The following is a 22,748-nucleotide window of genomic DNA, read 5'->3' as shown; positions in this document are numbered from 1 at the left end:
ACCTATTATCTACAGTTATAAAATGCTCCTACAGGCTGTTCTATCACTAATAGAGCAGCTTTAAACTTAAAGTCAAGTATCTTACATAAACACACAATATGCAAGCATAACAGTTCAATAATTAATATAGTTCAGATCCTGTTTGGTATTTTCGTTTATTCATTAGCTTATAAAACAATTGAATTGGTGAACTTGTGAAATCTGGAATCACTTCAATGTTTGGCACACATTACTTTGTTGTGGTCATGTTGTGCGTTGTTTATTTTGTGCTGCGGTATGTTTTAGTCGGTGTAAAGCATTTAGAGTATGTTCCTCCTGTGTGCCTACAGTGTATGCGTTTTTAGCAGCAGTGCCTTTGTGCCTATTCTTTCAGGTCAGCTTCAATGAAACTGAAGTGCTCCTGAGCCCATGGGGAGGACAGACAGAGCACATCTAAGTGCAGACACTTTCCCAAATGCATCTGAAAGAGTGAAAGATATTGCATTCCAATAGGTTTAAGAAAAATAAAGAAGAAACATGGTAATGAGAAATATTTTGACTCTAAGCCTCATTTAGCTCCCATTTCTCAAAAGATATCAATACAGTATCCTGCACTTCAGATGAATTAATCTTTCTATATTCTGTACATGTTCCCCTTTGCTGTAGCTAATTTTAGTGTGTGTGCTTACTGGTGACCAGACGGAAGTGGGTGAACCACAGATTATACGGAATAACCCACAGTGGTGAAAGCAGGGAAACGGAATCACATAGTGGCTAGAGATATGGGTTATGAAGCAGTGGTTTAAAATGTTCCCTCTTTACTGTGTCATTATAAGCCTCAAACCTGACACAAGGGAAGCCCATCTCTTATGGAATGGAATGGGAGGTTAAAACAGTGCTCGCATTGCACTCGGCATTGCTGTTGTGTAGAATACAGAAATATTCAAGTTCAATATTAAATTGACAGCAGCATTATTTAAAATTAATGGCACGTGAAAAACAGTTTTTGACCATGAGATGCAGAATATATTGGCTGATGAATTGTGCTAAGTAATAAGGAACCGAGGAATTAAAAAAGCTCAAGACATGTCCGACTGAAGAAGGTGCTAATTTGCTTGAAAAGTTCACAGCCAATTATCTGTGTGTGTAATTAAGCGGTTTAAAACCCACATATAAAAACAACCCAATTAAATGTGTTGTTTAGCCCGCGTAGCTCTTGTGTAATCCAGCCAGGTCTGAACAGGAGACTGGAGGAGTGTTGCCATTGCTATTTAATTATAGTAAATCATGTCTGTCCCTTTCTTCTGTTCCAGTTCATGCACATTTTTCAAGTTAGTGTGTGTACAGGGCAACATAACTGTTGATACCGTGTCTCCTGTCTCAGTTTCATTCCACAGAGTGCTTTTATGGCTGTGCTTTTGCAAGAAAAATTAGATCCATTCGCCTTTACAGTTAAGAATTATTGCTGTCTAGTGGGTAATGGATCAATATTGGGGGACCAGTAGTTTGTAACTGTGCAAGGCAAAGCTGCTAGGAAATGCCATATGTGTCTGTTCAGTTACTTAAATAATCCCAGAGGTCCCGGATGCATCTTATTATAACAAAACCGATCCAAATATTTATTTGCCAAACCAGTCATTATTTTTCATTGTGTTTTATTATTTAAATAGACAAGAACACATTAAATGTAACAAGTAGTGCAGTATTTTATGTTGAACTTCATGGACCAAATGTCCAAAGAGTTTATTCCAGTCTTTAATTAACTCCTGTTTTTTTTTTTTTTACAAAGCTGCAAAAGTAGTATCAAATATCTAAGTAATACAACTGAATGTCCCTTAAGTTGTTTGTTTCTTAGTTTTGTACATTACTGTTGAATTATCATCTTTAAAAAGATAGGAGTTAATTAAAGATGTGGCTCTACGTATGTTTAGAAAACATTTGAATGTTATTATTTTCAGGAATTTAAAAGGATTTCAAAATGGCAATTCATCTTTCGGTCAATGAAGCTTATTAAAGTGTGGCTCAAATGACTCATGTCAAGTATTCAGGTCACATGTTTTGGGATTCCTCTGCCTGCTTTATTCACATGCTTTGATTTTGTGTCTTTTGCTGCAGGATAGGCGCATCTGTTTAAGTTTATACATACCTCATTTAAGAATGACCTTAATATTTATTTTCAGTACTGTTGTACAAACATGTGTGTGAAACAGCAATGAACCTAGGGCACAGGATCATGCTAGCTTTCTAACAAGCTCTCTATGAAGCAGTAGGTATGTGCTATGTTTTGTCAAGAACTCACACACTCTGCAGTTTTAATGAGGCTGCATTTCACAGGTGAATTTGGCCCCTGCAGAGTAATGTGATGTTTATAAACACTTTGGACTAAATGACAAGGGAGTATATTCTTCTAGATGTAGCTTGTCTGTTCAATATCATTTTGTTAGCCTTCAAGTGCATTCCAGCACCTGCTGCTCTGTGCCAACACTTTACACAAGTGGGAACATTTATTCATTTAGACACAGAAGTGACTGACTGACATGGGATTCAGGCTACAATATGAATTCTATGGTACCTATTTAAAACGTTGACATTTTTGCACAAAGCGTAAATTCATGACAGGCATCGTCAAAGCGGAAAGCATGGTAAGAACTGTTTTTGTCAAATTGCCAAATAGGAGTAGCCACTTCTACGAACATTCTCTCACATCACATCCAGCCCGGGTTTTTGAGTTAAGGGCCCCCTTCCCGCGGACAATGGGACTGCAGCCGATCGCAAATATGCATTTGCAGGAGAGCCCCCATTGGGGATTAGTGGACTATGTGTGTGTATTGGGATAATGGGTGGTGGGATGGGAATGCATGCCTGTGATTGGGGGAGTGCGAACAACGGTGCAGAATTTGGGGGGAGGGACATGCAGAGACTGTTAGCTTTGTGTGTGTTACCTGCCTGTATGTTAAACCCTTTTATTTATCCTGTGTTTGTTATTGTTTATTGCCTTTATTTTATTGAACTGCTCGTTCTTGTAAATAAACTGTGAATTTGAGACCAGAATACCTGCCTGTTGTTTCCTTTACCACCATGTTGCAATGCACTGCTGTGAATTTAGCAGGAGAGCTTTTCAAGAGTTGTGTAGATTAATTAGGAATAAGACAGGCCAGGCCTAAAAGCTCTAACATGTGATATTGTAGCAACTGACCTTTGCTTTATGAATTAGCTTTTTGGAGTTTTTCCTTTTCATTTTCTACACCACATCTAAACTAGAAAAAATTGGAGAGACAGTAGTTATTTCAAAGCGTTTGCTACTGTAAATGACTTGCTGTATGCCTACTGTACCGTATTGCTAGTACTGGCAGAACTTTTAAGGATATTGGGAAATGTATTAACATCTGGATCAGTGCCTCTCTGGTATATTTTAACGTGGTTTTGGGAACAGATCCTATGATGCACTTCACGTTGCCATAGTGCTCTTGCATCATATCCTTGTATACAAAAGTGGGAGGCATTGAAAGCGATGGATAATGCACCACCATACAGACAAAGAAAGATGTTGCTGCAGATTTCAACATTTCAACACTTTCAGCTATTCTGAAAAAACTGTGTACAACAATACAGGCCTGTGAACAGCAAACTGTGGATTCAGGTCATCAGCGTTTCCGATTTGGTCAATACCTGATGTTGAGGACATCTATAGGGGTTTAAAAATTCCCTTAGTCAGAATGCAACATACAGATTGCAAGTGCTGTTCATTTGCAATGTATACTTTTTAAAAGTTTACTTCTAATAAACTGCACAATACTTTAAAATGTATAATGCTTTTCATTGTTCTGTAATTGAAGTTTGATTTCAGCGTGACTGTAACTTTAATAAAAACTGACAGTAGGCATTTGGTTTAGACTCTTGATAATATGAATGACTGGTCCCTTGAAATTCATATTAACGAGAATTGACTGAATGTATTTTACAATTGTAATAGAAAGTACAACCTAATATTACTGGATGAGTCTAGTGGTGGGCATATACCTTTCAATCCAGCAAGGAAAACTGCCAGTCTAATAATAGAAAGCAAGTGTCAAGTATGAGGCCTTTTCATTTTTAACGCAGTCCTGATCAGAGAATTTGTACTATTGCTGTTGACCATATTTAACAGAGATGAGAGGCCACATGTGTATTTAATTAGGAAGACAAAACTAAAACCTTACAAACAGGCCATGACCTCTGAGTTGTATTTGTGTTTGTCTACTTGGCTTTATTTTAGTGGACTTCTAATTACTAATACAATTTACACTGGTTGGTAACATCTGATAGTGCCAACAACTGGTATACATGGTTTCCTAACGTGTCCTGTGGATTTTTTCCCCCTTTCCAAATAAAATCACATAAGTGCATAGAAATTTGGTTTTCCACTAGAATTGGAGCACCCTGTGAAAAGAGGTGGTTTTCAACTTTTTTTTTTCTTCACAAAGTGGCCAGGGACAAAGTAGTGAATTGTTGGCTCATGTTGAGGTACAGGCCCAAGGTTTGGCAGTGGTTTGAAGATATCTAGGCAGGAGGAAGATGTGGAGGCTGAGATGGGGGGCTTCAGGCCAAGAGGATAATAAAGAGACTCAAAGAAGAACTGTTATGGCCAAAAACAGTTCCAGTCCAACAGTTGCATTCCTGTTACAGAATGAAACAGAGCCTGGTGAAGAATAAGTATGCCAGGGGAATTCATTCTCACCGAGGGAGCTGCAAGTCTCAGTGTTTGGCAAACATCCCAATAGGGATGGGCAGGGTACTGAAACTACCAATATGTGGTGCCATTTGATTTTAAAGGCTCAAACATAAAGGTAATAGAGACTGCCAGTGGCCTATAAGCAAAGTGAGATTAAGGAGAATTCCAGAACGGACAGGTCAAGCAGTTGTAAAGCAGAACATACCATACCACCACATTTGATATATATATATATATATATATATATATATATATATATATATATATATATATATATATATATATATATATATATATATATATATATATATATATATATTTTTTTTTTTTTTTACATATTTAACACTTTAAGGTCCAATCATTTTGTTCAGTGTGATGCTCTCCCAGTACCTGTTTTGTTGGCTGAATCTGAGACTATTAAAATTCACTAAAAAAATGATTACAGTAGAATCTTGGAATTGGTGTGCTTTTTTCAGAGCACTCTGGGGAACATTATAAAGTACTTCAGCAACTAAAAAAAAAGTATTTGTTTTATTATTATGTATTCTGCTTAGAGATACAGACATGTTATTCTATGACCTGAGAGACTTTACAATACTTCCAGTCTTTCAAACACATCTTTGTTATAACTACAAACCCGTTTATGTCCTGTACAAAGTTGACTCACTAACACTACTAAGTATTATTTACAAATAACAGTCACCAGAAACATTCGTTATCAGTTACGATGTGAGCTAAAGAGTTTTTTGTTTATAAACAATTATCTATGTTATTATCAAAAGTAAGGTAATAATGTTCATACAATCCTTTTTTTATATAGACTAGTTTAAAGCACAAGAAAACAGATATCTGATATTTGTCATAGACGAATATTGGTGAACAAAAACTATACATAATTTAAACTATAAAAAAAAAATATATATATATATATATATATATATATATATATATATATATATATATATATAAGTCAAATGCATCAGATTTACAGTGTTTTTTCCCCTTTTTTTAAAACAAGTTCCTGTGTGGTGCTTGAAAATATCTGACATGAAAACAAGCAGGCAGTGAAATTCAATCTCTCCCCTATTATTATAGCCAATGGTATCCATTAACAAGCTGTACTGCATAGTATGGAGGTCCAGTAAATCAAAGAAATGAAGTGTGCTCTTTATCACGTTAACCTGATCACGGGCCCATAATGGCACTTCAGTATAATCGTGTTAGGACCTCAACCTGAAGTACGACACCATCCTGATTGGGTCGACCATATCTGGTTGAGGTTAATTACTGGATCTTTTTGTGTTCAGAGTGGGGTTGTTTTGCGAATGACCCCGTCATCGTGATGCAGAAAATTCACTCATCCTGAACCCGATCTGAAGAAGATCATTCGAAAACACAACCTTGCTCAAGCAGTGAGCAGCGTCACAGTGCGTGTCGCTCTTATTAAAGCTACAGTACCAAATCAGAGTCCCATCATTTTTGTATTGAGAATAAAATTTAGCAGACTAAATAGTCTACATTTGGTTAATTCTAACTAATAATAACATTAGTGAAATAATCACTAGTGCTTGTAACTGAACTTGCAGTGTGTTATTTCTAAATTGGAAGACCCCCTAATTTGACAGATGTGTGGATGTATTTTGACTGGCAGACTTGTGCCTTGAGCTGGGTTCATACTGTATATATTTAAGGCATATATCTTTCTGCAACATGTATAAATAACTTATGTTTAATTGTATATTAAAACTGTTATGAAGGATGACAAAAATTAAAATAACCCTTCAGTCATAGTCACTGAATTAGCTACCAGAAATATTGCACAACATTTAAAAAAAACAAACAAACAAATAAACCAAAAAAAAAACATTAAACAATTTTTCAACTTGGTGCCTTGACACTATAACACATTGACAAACGAGACTGATCGATTTCTCACTTACATATTTGTCTAAGATTGTGCTACATTTATTTTTAGTACTGGAGTTGGCAAAATTTGCTAAAAATTTGCTTCCTTCACTGTGATGTACCATGGTAAAATATATAGCATGATATTTAAGCATGTTCTAATCAGGTTGTATTAAAGACAAGCTTGGTAAAGCACAGATCATTTATGGTTTTCTGGTGATGGTAAAGACACCTCAGGCTCTTTACTTTTACCACCTTTGTCAGTTGAATATTGCAGTGACTTGTTATATAGTAAGAAATAGACAGTCGATTCGTGTCTTGCACGTTAACTACATGTCATGGTCTACGTTATTACTTTATTTTAAAAAATGGTCTCTACAGACTTAAATAAAAGATGTGCTTGTCTCTGCACAGAAAAAGCTGAAGATGTTGCATCAAAAGAACCCTGTACATTTTTTCATGTATTTCAGAAATACAGTTCATTACACAGCTTAAACCAAAAAAGCAGTGAACTATGACTTGCTTTGTAATGTCTCGGTAAGGGAAATGATCAGTGATTTGATAATGGGTATGAGGCATGCATAGCCTGCATAATATATTAAAATAGGTGCTGAAATGGTGACTTAAGGGTAGAGTAAAAGTAATTGAGGATTGATTGTCTGATCACACTTAAACATTTTTACTGTCTATATTGTTATATCAGTGTTCATAGTAACAGCGTGGTTGAACAGTATGCTTCAATTAACAATAAAAATTATTTCAATATGTATTGCTTATAATATTCTGATGATGTCAGTAACATGAATAATAAAGAATGAAGGGTTGTGTTTTCCATACACTATGTCATTTGGTCCAATATCTTTCTAGATGTATCCTATATGATAACATTCAGGACATATCAAAATGGAAATAACCCAATCTGTACCTGGTGTGCAAACCCTGTGAGATTAATGAAGCTGTGTTTTCCACCTGAACAGCTGTACAAATCAAAACGACATGAACATTTCTGATTATTTACATTTTCTTTATTTTATGAGGAGAAAGAAAAAATGTATTCAAATTCAAAATGTTGGAACAGTGCACACAAGTAGAGAAATTGATCAAATAGTTTACATAGTTTATTATGTAAAGCAGTGGTATTTCAATGCGTTAAGGTCTGCCGTCTCATATGAATTGTTTAGATTTTATTTGTCTGGTGGCTTTGTTAGTATGAAGTAGTGGGCACATTTTAGATTATGCAGCTTTGTTTTTAATATTGTTTTAACTGCTGTCTAACTAAATAATATGATTCCATTTCCTTAGTTTCTCCTTATGGTTTTCTAGTTCCTTGCATTGATGTCAAAGTCCTGAATGACTCTCATTACTGGGTGTTCATGCTTATCAGAATGTGGATTCAACATTCAACACTCTGCAGGCCCACCATGCAGCGACCTCAAAGCTACAGCTTTGGAAGACCAGGCAGCTCTGGGCCTCTTGCAAGCAGGCAGACCCACAGGTGCCCAGCCGGTCGCTAGTATACGGTGAACTGAGGACACCCTGGTCAAACTCATTTATTATGAAACCCCAGTGTCAACTACCCCATGTTCCTTGTAATGTACTACCAATTATCTATTCATCTCCATAAATATTTCTTCTCCCCCCCCCCCCCCCTCCCCAGGAGTATTATTCACACATCTCCTGCCTCAAACAGATGAGAATGTTAAGGTGAATTTAAGACTTTACAATCACAGATGGAAAAGACAGGACTGGTCCTCTCCAAAGTCAGTGGATAATAACAGAGCCAGTCAAGACCAGGACACCTCAGACCCTTGGAGGCTCCCAGACTTTCCTACAGAAGAGGACAATGACAATAACACTCAAGTTGAGGTAAGGTGCTTTTCAATATGTTGTTAATGAATCCAGCTATATGAAGTGCACATAAGAAGACATGGCAAGAAAAAATATTGATTGGCTATATAATGTGCGAGATGTATATGTTTTACATTTGTTGATAAGAATTACAAAGAAAGTGATGGTACAGCAATAGGATCTAAATTAGGAATGTATTTTGCCAGTACATACATGGGGAAATGGGAAGAACAATTACTTCGGATTAGTATTAGAATACATTCGATTTGTAGGTGATATTTTGGGGGTTTTGGACACATGGAGAAGAATCTGTTTTCCAGTTTCACGGTAATATTGACAGAACAGGTTCTACAAATACTTGCAATAGTACATGTAAAGTGTGTAAATACATGAACAAAAGTAAAAATATAATTAAACACAAGAACAACACATATCCACTAAAAAAATACCTAATGTAAAAATAGCGTTGTTGTTTTTGGAATAGCCTGTGAACAATGTGATGAAATGAAATATGTTGGAGAGCCTCGAACAACGTTATATAAAATAATTCAGAACCACCTTTCATTAATTAGAAATAAGAAAGTTAATAAAATTAGTTAACCAATAGTACAGCACTTCACCAGTCAAGGACATTACATAAATTAAGTAAAGTTTATAGTACTAGAACAGCTAAAATTAGACAATGCAACATATAGAAGCGTAAAAGAAAGTAAATGGATAAATAGACCGAACATGATTATGCCAGCGGGACTCAGCAGAAAAGAATGAACTAATTAACTCCAATAAATATATAACATTTAAATAAATTAACAAAATTAATTAATTGCATGCAGAAGCACTGAGGAGGCCAAATCAAGGCTGATCATCAGAGGCAGCAGCATTGCATGATGATATAAATATAAGTTTATATCAAACTATGATTTATTAAATTAATACAGATTTAAAAGTAGAAGTAAAAATATTGTCTTCTATATATATATATATATATATATATATATATATATATATATATATATATATATATATATATATATATAGATAGATAGATAGATAGATAGATAGATAGATAGATAGATAGATAGATAGATAGATAGAGAACACCATTACATCATGTAAGTATAAATCATGGATTTGAATACAAACAATAACAAGTCATGCCATCAAAAACCTATCAATACCTCCAATATTTTGATTCAAACATATGTGCCCTTCAGAAAGATAAGTACAGCATATCAAACGTTGGGCAGATGGCTCTTTGAGCTGTATATGGACCAGTTTAAGTTGTAATCATGTAGTACCTTGTTTGAATTCAAAATCATGTAGGACCAACCTATATTGAAATAATCAGACTGGACACCGCTTCTAGTGAATACAAAGGAACAGTTTTACTGGAAAAAATAAGTAAATAAAGGAAAAAATAAAGGTGCAATAACTGCACTAAAGTAATACTGAAAGGAAAAATGAACTAAACTAAGCAGTACAGAAAGGAAAATGATTGTACCGATCATGTCTTACTTATACTTGTAAAAGTTGATATGTCCATATCACATTGCATCTCTGCATAGACCTGTGGCTTAGTGTGTTAATTGCCACTTTACTCTTGGTTAGTCATGTCACCACATCATAAATAGAAAGATTTACACATTTTTTTTATTATTTTAACAACGATAGAAATCCAATAAATAAGAATTCCAGCAGTATTCCCAATCATGTGTAAAATATTGGCTGTAGTTTGAGAACTGATGAGCATGAGCTGTAATCTTCAGAGCCCCTTACTCTGTTGAAGATTACTGTGGACAATGGTGTCTACTTCTGAAGTGAAAGCCAAGATAAGGCTGAGCGATGTAGACTCCAGGCTTGTTTCTGATGTTTTTGTTGAGTGGGTGGTTGCCACAGTAGCGGTTAGCAAATTAGGCATGCTTTATTGTCAGTGTTGTGTGAAAAATAAATTTGTAGACCTGAGCTTATACCCCACTAAACAGTACTCTCTTTAGAAAATCCTTTGGGCAAGATTTAATTTGCTGACATATATTTATGAAGTACATTTAGTCCAGAAATTATTGGAGTTATAAAAGACTCTACAGATTTTTAGTTGCTTTATAATGAAGAGGACTAAAGATGAAGCAGTTTTTGGCATTTAAATATAATAAATCAATATCTTTACGTTGGCTGTTAAGTTTTAACTCGTATCATTGGACATCAGACACCGCAGCATTTCAGTGACCTCAACTGAAATGTAAAATAGCTGCTCACTCAGTTTCTTAAAGGCCATTCATAATGACATCAAATTAGAGAGTCTCAGGGTGTGACTTCAAAGTGCTCTGCCCAAAACCCAGATTTGTTCTTTTTGGAAAAATCCTAGATGCTTAAGAAATGCTTTAGAAAAAGCATGCGCAATAGAGAACATGCTGCCCTTACAGCCTCTTTTGCAAGGAATTTTGCGGGTATCATTTAAAAATAACAGAACCCCTATTTCTACATTCTGAAGCACTGAGATGGAGCTACCCAATAAATTAATAGGGAATTCCACAATTAGCTTTGCCAGGGATCCGTTTTTATTGCGAGCCAAGGGCTCTGAGCAATGTTTTAATGTACTCTAACTATCTTTCTCTTTTAACTTTTATTACCGCCATTAAACCTCATGGAATGTTGGGCACTACCTTGGCAGATCAAGATTCAGCATTGCAAGTCATTAACTGATAAGGCTGCTAATGTTAACAAAAATCTGTATCACTTTATTTATTGCATTAGTCAGCAAAAACCTTTTGAAAACAAAGTTGCTGGATTGCAAAATGAAAAGAGGCCCTTACAGTTGTCTGTTTTTATAACATTTTTCTAAAGTTTAAAGTTAATTAACATTTGCTATCATATTATTCCTAGTATGTAATAATTATCACTGAAGGTGTGGGTTGTGGGTTTAGATTTAAAGTTATATATCTGAGAATATGTTTGTATTATAAGATTGCATGTATGATATTTGAAAACTCAATACAAATATGTATGTGTAACACTAATCAAGTTTGCATAGTCTTTTTGAGTGGAACGTATGAAAACCTTTTTTATATACAAACGTAGAACTGCCTGATGTGAATGAGCCTTACTCCCCCTAATTAGGAACAGGACATTCCTGGAAGGTCTTTTCTTTAGAAATATCTCATATGTTGTTGAATAACCTGTTAGTTATTTTAATCTGATAAATGATTTAAGATAACTGAAAGAATGATCACCAGACTTTATATTTTCCCTGACTTTGACGTGCGTGAACACCATTAAATTTGCTACAATAGAGTATGCATATATCGTAAGGAAATGGCTTGAACAAAATTAGCTTCAAATATTGTTTTTAGGTGTTAGCGCTGCTGTGAACACCTGTATTCTGTTACAATCTATAATTATTGCAAGCAGACAGTAATAAAACAACAAGAAAGTCACCACACTATGAAGCACTCTACTTCTAATGGAGTGATGTCACACAAATATAGGTAATAAAGGTCCCTTTAACATCGCATTAAAAGGCTGTACATACTGTAAACATGAAATCAATGTGTGCAGCATTCACCTTGACTTGGAATGTAGTGTGTGTTTTATTCCCCACCCCCCCACCCCCCACCCCCAGTACATCCAGTGGAAAACCTATGTGTCATAACAGCTGCTACAGTATAAAGGGATCTGGAAAGTTATTCTCTTAGAAATAGTTAAAAGTTTTCTCCAAAACTTTTATGATTGGCACTGTCAGACAAGAGTGCTCAAATGTTTCATCTTTCTTCCTTTTATTGGCACATAATAATGTTTATGTTTATACAGTTAAGGAAAACTGTGACTGTTTACCGTTGTTGCCCGCAATTTTATTTGATTAGACCCGCCGTCGGTTGAACTAGCAAGCCTTCAAACGGCTTCTGTAACGAGCACGTTTTCAGTGCCCAGGTGGGCAAACATTTCAGATCTTTGAGAATTGATTTAGTCTCAGAAAAGTACACATGGCACATAGATTTTTTTGTTTTGTTTTCTAGTTACTTTCTTCCTCCTCTTTTCTAAAGGGATTGTGAATCCTGATTTACGAGCTGCTTTTACCTTCCACTTTTTGTGCAACACAATGTGAAGGGGACAGTGCAATCCTTTACGTTTGCGCTATACCACATTTCATCAAAATCTGGTTCATGCTTTCCTGTTAAGCCTATGGTGGTTAAGAATATGTTGGTTTAAATGAGTTAAAAATCTTGCCGGGTAGGATTTCCGTTTTCTGATGGTTTATGAGGGTGTTCATAAAACTCATATTACTATGAAATATATATATATATATATATATATATATATATATATATATATATATATATATATATTTCATATGCTGTGTGAATATTAATATAATTTAGTATGCATACTAATATATGGGTTGTTCCGATTAACAGATTAATTGGACTGATTAATCATTAATCAGCTAAAGAGATTATTGTTTTTTACAAATTAATCATGCAGAATTTTTTTTTTTATATAAAATAAAACCAATAGCAGATCTGCATTTTATCCATGACAGTCAAATTATAAGTGAGCAGAGGTGGGACATAAACAGTTGAAGGTATTTTTCAGCTGAAGGCCTTGAGTAAGTATAACCAATGGGATAGTCGAAGATCTACCCTTTGTTATGCAGGTGTCCAGTCATGAGTGAGCAGAGGCGGGACATAAACCTGAAGGTATTCTCTGTTTCAGTTGAAGGTCTTGGGAGTTTAAGCAATGGGAGTGTCAAAGATCTGCCAGAGTTTTGCAGCTGTCCAATCATTAGTGAACAGAGGCAGGACATAAATATAGGAGGGTAAGCATTATAAGAAATGATTTATTCATTCTGTTGTTTACTTTGGCAAGCAAGAACTGGCTTTCAGAGGGCATGATGAAGGCATGATTGCTCAAATAGAGGTAATTATGTGGAATGAGGGGGAGGAAAGGGGAAAGTGTAGTCCAGGGTTTTGAAATATGACTACATCACCGTGAATACCTTGATGGCTAATTGGCTATTGAGCCAATAATGAGTCACACCTGGTCCCAATATTGAGGTGTATGAAACCAGGTCTGTGTTAAGGCCTGTGTGTAACAAGTGTTTTGTTGAACCGGTAACCGGCTTATAGTTTAGGGATCTGGAAAAGTTTAGTTAGTGCTCCAGTAAGAGTCATGCTTGTGGTTGCTCCCATGCTTTATTTGATTTGTGTTTGTAAATAAATATGCATATAAAACACTTAACTACAGTTCTGTCTCTGGTTGAGTGCTATTTTTGCCACTGGCCAGCCTTGACTGTCTGTCATGTTACCACAATCTCTCTCTCTCTCTCTCTCTCTCTCTCTCTCTCTCTCTCTCTCTCTCTCTCTCTCTCTCTCTCTCTCTCTCATATATATATATATATATATATATATATATATATATATATATATATATATATAGACTATCCTATTTTTGTGAAGGATAAACACTCCCTTCACTTGTCAATATACTTGTAAAAGGTTTGTTGCCCCTTTTAAAACACTGACCTAACACAGGAAATGAAAGCTCAGCGTTGTCGCACACTTTTATTTTACAATATAAAATAAAAATAAACCAAACAATACCTAGCTGCCTTTGAGCACTAAGACACACAGGAACACCCTTACTAGATGGGACACACCGTTTACCTGTAAGAAAGAAAAGACACTGTTTACAAAAATAAGCACAGCACAGTACTTACACAATGACTGCTCGGACACAGAATACCACTTTCGGTCTCCTTCTACTCAGCAGCTCCGACTGTACTGGCTGCTGGCTTCAATTTCCAATACTACCAGCTGCGCACAATTAACAATAATACAAGTTAGGCTGGCAGGGTATTTTTGTGTTCCTTCCTAAATTGGGAGAGGCAGGTACGTTATTTTTGTTTTACCTGGAGGGTCCCCTGAACCCCTGCTGCAATATATATATATATATATATATATATATATATATATATATATATATATATATATATATATATATATATATATAGCGCGTGGGCTGTGAATTTGTTGCAGAAACCTCAACTTTTAACACAGACCACAATTTTTTATAGTTTCCGCAACTTTTAATATGACGACAATGTTTCTATTATTTATATGTAATTTTGGTCCAAAATAATGCTGAAAGGGAAACGTCACTCTCAAATTGTCTTTTTCTACTGGGGGATTGGTATGCCTCGTCATCCTCTCTAGCCAATAAGTGATCTTCTTTCCTATTGCTATGGTTAAATTGAAGCCAGCTGCCATGTATTTAAAGTCAGCAGCCAAATGATAATAAAGAGGGAGTATTAAGAACTTATATTCTAGTTATGTATTTGTATGTTTTTTTCTTATTGTTGTTTTTGAACAAATGAACAAAAATCCATCTTGCAATATATACTGTACATGCAAACTACTTATATATATATGACCATGCCAAAACTGCAACTTTAATACACAGTGGCCACAACTACTTGATAAAAAAAAAATCACAATTTTCTTACAGCATATATATATATATATATATATATATATATATATATATATATATATATATATATATATATATATATATTACAGTGCTCACCAAGTTATAATGTATCTTGTTATAGTGCGGAATCGGTTATAACATGGCAGGGTCGTGGCTCCTGTTTGCTTCACAATGCCATTACAGTAGCCCTTTTATACTCATTATAAGGCGGAACACAAATAGCATGGTTTTGTAACTATGGCTGTATGTCTATAGTGTTATAGAGGGTGAGGACTGGAGATACATTGCAGTTACAGAAACGGCTATGGTGTGGACCTGATTTTCTAGCCTCTCCTTTCTTTTCATTTCATTCTTTATATCAGCAGTCATTATCCACATGTTTGAGGCCTGAGTCTTGCCATGTTGGTATTGCAGGATGGCATCTCGAGCCAACTTGTGGTATTTGGGATTCAGGCTTGCATTACATCAGCTGTCCAGGATTCCATTGAAAATGTGCATGTGTTGCTCTGGCCTGGATAATATCCTTAGGAGCCTTAGTAAAGAGCATGCAAATCAAATTCCTGAGAAAAGAGCCCTTGCAGATTCTATTGGCATTGTACATGTAGAGAGGATAGCTATGCTTAATTGCATGTGATTTGAATTACTAGCCTGTACGTTCATCAGTTTCACTCACCTAGCTTAATCATTTAGTTTAACGTGTCCTTATACAATACTATGGGCTCTATTAAAAACACTATTGTTTTTGTGTTACGACATCAACTATCATTTAAAACTAACAGTGTCAATACTGATACGCAGTAAAATTCCTTTTGGTTATACCTTATTGGGTTTTATCTATGAATGTCCAAACAACACGAGAGTCCCTGCAAATAAGGGAGAGTTGACTGGTCTGGAAATATGATTTGGCAGATTTTCTTTTTGCAAATTAGTATTCTGTGTTGAGGACGGTTTTGCTTTGTAAACATCAGTAAATTAAATATTTATGAGAGATTGTCGTTTGTTTAGAATTGACTTAAGATAGCATGCATGAGTGTCAACAGCATTTTGTTGTCCATGTTTATTTTTTACCAGGTTGTCATCAGAACTGATTAAAATATAATGCAATTGGGATATGCATTAACATTTTATCGAAATGTGTTTAGCATATTCCTTCATGGACAACTGTCCTTAGAGTTAGTGACAGGTGTCGCAATGAGTTGCCTATCAATAGAGCTCATTATGTCCTGGCATATTTGGCACCTGCCAGGTAAAAGGTCCAGATGCATTCATTAATATCTTCGTCACAGATTTTTGTAAATAGTGGTTAACAACCAGTGTCTCGTTCACAGCGTTGTGTATAAAGGAGCTTATTGTGCATAATACGGCTTCAAAACTATGTAATTAAAGGGTAGGAGAGTGCTGTAACAGTGGTTTTCAAAGTACGGGTCATGCTTGCAACTTGAAAATGTCATGATTTTTTTTTCCATATTCTTTTTTGTTTTTAGTTAGAGTATCTTGAACTTTCTTTTTAGTGTTTTAAAGCACATTCTGATAATTTAAATACCTGACGAATTGAAAGTTATCACCCCTTACTTTTTTTTTTATAGAGAGAACATTACACTTCCCAGAATTCTCTGATGGTGCATTTACACTGCCTTAATCGACATTTTGAAAGCGTTCGCCAGTATCGACAATTTCTCATCAGTACTTAACAGCCACTTGAGTTTGGAAACTTAATTCGTTAACCCTTCATCCTGAAAAATTGATCATTTTGTAATAAAAAAAAGAAGTGCAGAAAAACAACCATGAAATACTTCTGCATCTGAAAATATAAATACTAGTTTAAAGGTTATGTTGTCGACAGCAGAGATTTCAATATGATTTCGTTGGAAGTTTCAGAGTCTGACCAGCCGCCTGCCAGGGGAATCTCATCTGAACCATTGACTAAGAAAACGAAGTTGTGAACGAGGCAGCACAGTGATTCTTTTTTTTTTAAAATATGGTTTCATAAATTGTGCAAAAGCAAACAAAGATCCAAACCTCTAGTGTGTTATTTGCAGTGAGGTGCTTGCAAATGAGAGTTTAAAGCTATCGAAGTTAAAAAGACATTTAGAAAAGAAGCATGGGGAACTAGCAAATAAGCCTCTTGAATATTTCCAAAGGAAGCAACAGGAATTAAAGCTTTCAGCGCGAGTTCTCAGTCGGTCAATTACTTTGAATGATAAGGCACTACTAGCATCATATTTGGTTGCACACCACATTACAAAAGTGGAAATGGCCCATATAGCTGCGGAAAAAGTAATTCTTCCAGTAGCTTTGGATATAGTTGGTACAATTTTCGATGAAAAATTGAAATGTATTCCTCTCAGCGATAACACAATTTATCGAAGAATACATGGCATTGCTGAGTCAGCTGGTAACTTTGCTGCCCAACTTGACAAGTCTACTGATATTTCTAATTGTGCTACAGAGTGATATTTCAGATTGTGCTACAGCAGGCTTTCTGAATTTTTTGCTCTGAAATGTGTGCGAAGCATGCTTATTTACTGTTTCACACTGAAGTAAGTATTGCCATGGGACAGAACGCTAACATGAGTATACAAACTCAGGGATGACATTCACATTTTTCGAGTTGAATCTACTTGATGATGATACTTGCTTATTCAAGTTGTCATTTCTAGCTGAAATTTTATCAGTTTTAAATGAACTGAACATAAAGTTACAAGGAAAAGGCAATGGTTTGTTTCAACATGCAACAGATAAAAGTGATCCAAAAGTCGTTATCATTGTGGCAAGCAGGACTGAAAAGTGATCGCTCTCGGTGCTGTATATTCCCAGCATTGTTATACCAGTGAAGAAAACATGAGCGAAGTGAACACTGTCATGCAATCACATCTCTGTGCTATGCCAGACAATTTTAGTTGTTACTTCCCTGCACAAGGTTTTGAAAAATTTAAGGAAAAGCACTGGATGAAAGACCCTTTTTTTAACAAAAAATCGATAATGGAGCTAAACTTGATGCCTGAGCAAGAAAAATAGTTGTTACCTGTGATAACACACTGAAAACATGCCACAAGTCTTCAAGTTTGGTATCGTTTTGCATTAGTAGGCAACCCCAGGTGATGCGAGGCAGGCATCCTTGGGCAGAGCGAGGCAGGCATCCTTGGGCGGAGCGAGACAGGCATCCTTGGGCGAAGCGAGGCAGGCATCCTTGGGCGAAGCGAGGCAGGCATCCTTGGGCGAAGCGAGGCAGGCATCCTTGGGCGAAGCGAGGCAGGCATCCTTGGGCAGAGCGAGGCAGGCATCCTTGGGCAGAGCGAGGCAGGCATCCTTGGGTGAAGCGAGGCAGGCATCCTTGGGTGAAGCGAGGCAGGCATCCTTGAGCGATGACGTGAAGGCATCCTTGGGTGGCATTTAGGCGCCGGCAGCTTTCGGGTTGCTACCAAGCTGTGAGTCAGGCATCCTTGGCGCTTGTACGTGCACGCATCCTTCTGTTTCCCGGAAAACCGGTCCAGTGTGCACATCGGCCCGCGATGGTGTGAAAGGGTCAAGAATAGCTCGGGTGCGTCCCCGCCCTCCTTTCGGTCGTAGTGTAAGACCGGGAAGGAGTCTTCACCGTTTCCCTTGGTCGCCCATGCAGTGGGAGACTGAGGAAGCCAGCCTCACACCTTCGTCGTTCGTCATGGAGGGTGCAACCAGCATCCACACCTTTATCGTGCTGGTAAGTGAATGAGCAAGCAGTCCCTCCACCCACGTTGGCGTAGGTGGAACTAGCAGGTATTCACCCTCTACTGGTGGATGTAGCGAAGGCAGAGGCGAGGCGACGAGGACCGTCACCACCTCTGCTCTTCGTCGAGGACGACTGAGACGAGGACGCAATAGCCACCACCTCCGCTCCTGGCCGTCGAGGACGGACGAGACAGGCTAGAGGCAGCTCCTGCTGCTCTGCTCCTGATGGTGGAAACGGTGGAGGTGGGAGCAGTGTGTAGTCCCCTGGCAGCAAAGGTGGGAGCAGTGTGTAGTCTCCGTCTATTGCAGGTGACTGGTGCAGCTCTTCCTCACTTGCAGAGGTAGGTGATGGAGGCAGAGGCAGCTTCTGCTTCTCTCCTCAGGGTAGTGACGGTGGTGAAGTGATACCAGCAGGCATTCACCCTCTGCTGGTGGAGATGGGGACAGCAGGCATTCTTCTACTGTTGGTGGGGATGGGGACAGCAGGCATTCTTCCTCTGCTGGTGAAGATGGGGACAGCAGGCATTCACCCTCTGCTGGTGGAGGTGGAACCAGCAGGCATTCTCCCTCTGCTGGTGACTTGGGTCATAGGGCCGTGGGATTCCCCTTCTCAAGGTGTGGACTCACCGGCTCTCTCTTTTGGGCTGTGGAAGCTCCGATTCCCCCCTCTTGGGCGCAGGACGTTCGGGCTCCTCCCACTCAGACGTAGGACGTTCGGGCTCCTCATTCTCCTCCTCCTCCTCCTCTTCCTCCTGACGTCAGACCAGAAAAAAGAACACACAGCACTGCGAGTGATATGGTAAATGCGCTTGCTTGCGCCGGTTTATTGCAAAACAAATAAAAGATTTAAACAAAAACAGCACACAGCACTTCATGCCAAAATAAACAGACAAACAGCATGAACTAACACTTAAACAAACAGTGGACTAACAGACAAACAAACATGGTGAGTCAAAATAGTTATTTACTTTAGTTTTAATTCTCTCCTCTCCTCTCCTCTCCTCTACTCTACTCTCCTCTCCTCTCCACACACGTTCTCCACTCACCGAACACACAACCCCAAGTGAGTGAAAACATGCTGCTTTTATGCAGCTGTACCTAGACTCAATTGCTAATCAATCATTCAACTGGAGTCTCGGTACAACTGCACGTGAATTAAGTGCAATTTCCCATGCTCACATGTTATGTTTTACCTGCACGTGAAGTGCTGTGCAATCCTTGTGCCTAAATACAAATATACATTTTAAATCCCTCTTATTACACAGACCCATTTATATCCTGTGTACCAATGACTATACACCAACATTAACACACCACACGCAAAATATAACACACAAATACACACAGGGGCAGGGCACATTGCCCCAGTCATTATTTAAGCCAGATTTGTAACATCTAACTGTCAAAACATGCGTGTGTGTGTGTGTGTGTGTGTGTGTGTGTGTGTGTGTATATATATATATATATTTATTTTTTTTTTTTCCATTTGTAAAGGTTAGGAATGGGTGTGTTGGGAGATTCTTTATAAAAAATTTGTAAAAAGGCCTTTATATATTTAAAAAAAATGTATCCCTAGACGCATTTACTTCATGACACTTTTCAGCCTGCACAGTTCATTAAAATTCAAGGCAATGGAATCAGTCGGAGATGGACTTCAGGTTCAAGGAGCTAAATAGTTTGGGCTAATTATGTTTTGTTTTTTTTTGTTTTTCTGGTCTGTGCCTCCCCTTTTTAAAAGCATGACCAATGTTTCAAACAATCTAGTGGATAAGTTATTTAAAAATCTGAAATTGGAATCAGATTTAGAAAAACAGTCTCCCCATACTAGAGATTAAAGCATTTGAGTTGTTCTAACAATCAAGGACATAACCAAATGCCAGGTAGAGTGTAGGAATACTGCCACATATTCAACTTGGCAGGAACAACCAAATGCGCCCCCTCCCTCCCCAGCACGCATTGTTTTTATTTTGTCAAGGCCGCTGAATCTGTGCCACTTTGTCGGTTTTGTGATAAATAATCTTATGCAGTAGAGCCTGGGCTCGAACAGGCTAAGCTCATTCCACACTTGACATGTGCATCTGTCGGACTGGAGCAATCAGTCATTAAACTGTGACAAACAAAAAGTAGGGCAAACAAGCAATGTTGTTTTGTTTCAAGCTCTTCATTTCACAATACTTTAAAAAATATGTTAAACATGGGGTCTGAACAAGTAAGGTTGCTTTTGAAGTGTCCAATCACAATTCTGGATGCATTTGAGCAGTAAATGCAAGTCAAGTTCACCAGAGAGGAACCCTTGCTGTGCTCCTTGGCTGCAAATCTGTTTTTTTTTTGTGTTGTTGTTTAAAGTGGTCTCACTGCTGCCACACTGTTATCCTTTGTCACATAGAATACTGCCAAAGTCTAGATTGGCTACATTATTCAATTCAGCATTATGAATACACCATTACTTATGTCTTTTAATACTCCGTTAAAAGGCATCTCTTTTTCACAGCACATTGAACGTTATCTACATATATCAACGCGTTGTACTCTCCCTCATATTATGCCCAACCAAATAAATTGTAGTCATATTGATTGTGTAACTTACCTGGACAGCCTAAGATAATATTTAGCTACAGAACTATAATATGCATGTAATCAATTTATAAACTGCATCATGTAAACTTTGAACTAATATATATATATATATATATATATATATATATATATATATATATATATATATAATATATATATATATATATATATATATATATATATAATGTGTCAGTCCTAATATATACACAATGTGTTTATTGTATAACATGTATATAAATATATATATATATATATATATATATTATATATATATATATATATATATATATATATATATATATATATATATATATATATATATATATATATACACACAGCTCTGGAAAAAATTAAGAGACCACTGCAAAATTATCAGTTTCTCTGGTTTTACTATTTATAGGTATGTGTTTGGGTAAAATGAACATTTTTGTTTTATTCTATAAACTACTGACAACATTTCTCCCAAATTCCAAATAAAAATATTGTCATTTAGAGCATTTGCAGAAAATGACAACTGGTCAAAATAACAAAAAAGATGCAGTGTTGTCAGACCTCGAATAATGCAAAAAAAATAAGTTCATATTCATTTTTAAACAACACAATACTAATGTTTTAACTTAGGAGGAGTTCAGAAATCAATATTTGGTGGAATAACCCTGATTTTCAAGCACAGCTTTCATGCATCTTGGCATGCTCTCCACCAGTCTTTCACATTGATGTTGGGTGACTTTATGCCACTCCTGGCGCAAAAATTCAAGCAGCTCGGCTTTGTTTGATGGCTTGTGACCATCCATCTTCCTCTTGATCACATTCCAGAGGTTTTCAGTGGGGTTCAGGTCTGGAGATTGGGCTGGTCATGACAGGGTCTTGGTCTGGTGGTCCTCCATCCACACCTTGATTGACTTGGTTATGTGGCATGGAGCATTGTCCTGCTGGAAAAACCTATCCTCAGAGTTGGGGAACATTGTAAGAGCAGAAGGAAGCAAGTTTTCTTCCAGGACAACCTTGTACTTGGCTTGATTCATGCCAAAGCTGCCCGATTCCAGCCTTGCTGAAGCACCCCCAGATCATCACCGATCCTCCACCACATTTCACATTGGGTGCGAGACACTGTGGCTTGTAGGCCTCTCCAGGTCTCCGTCTAACCATTAGACGACCAGGTGTTGGGCAAAGCTGAAAATTTGACTCATCTGGGGGTGCTTCAGCAAGACTAGAATCGGGCAGATTTGCCTTTGTGAAGGGCGCATGAATCACCATGTCTTCTAAGGGACACCACAGAGGGAAAACATTGGCACAAGATAGCTAGCTTTCTGCAACTCTCCACCAAAGTAGGTTTGGAATGTAATTAGTCAGATGCTACAGGCAGCTTGCAGGATAGAGCAGCAGTGTGCATAAATGGGTGCTTTCTCCAGGGCAATGTCAGTGCAAGAGAGACAGAGAAGGAGGCAGACAGATCAAAATCACTTTATCACCCTCTTCGATCTGGCATCTCTAATGCTGTTGCACACTTACAGTACTATCAATTTTTAGGGCATTT

General features: G+C 37.2%; 1 protein-coding gene across 1 annotated transcript in view; it reads left to right on the top strand.

Moving 5' to 3' along the window:
- Nucleotides 1–22,748, top strand: part of LOC121312623 (plexin domain-containing protein 2-like) — a 139,817-nt gene that overhangs the window by 35,099 nt on the left and 81,970 nt on the right. Inside the window, exon 2 of the mRNA XM_041244337.1 lies at nucleotides 8,253–8,461. Within this exon, the coding sequence (XP_041100271.1) occupies nucleotides 8,253–8,461 (209 nt within the window). The remainder of the gene's footprint in view (nucleotides 1–8,252; nucleotides 8,462–22,748) is intronic.

The sequence above is a fragment of the Polyodon spathula genome, chromosome 3 (genome assembly GCF_017654505.1).
Source record: "Polyodon spathula isolate WHYD16114869_AA chromosome 3, ASM1765450v1, whole genome shotgun sequence".
Taxonomy (NCBI): domain Eukaryota; kingdom Metazoa; phylum Chordata; class Actinopteri; order Acipenseriformes; family Polyodontidae; genus Polyodon; species Polyodon spathula.
The sequence above is the reverse complement of the archived record's forward strand: the minus strand, read 5'-3'. Positions and strand labels throughout refer to the sequence as shown.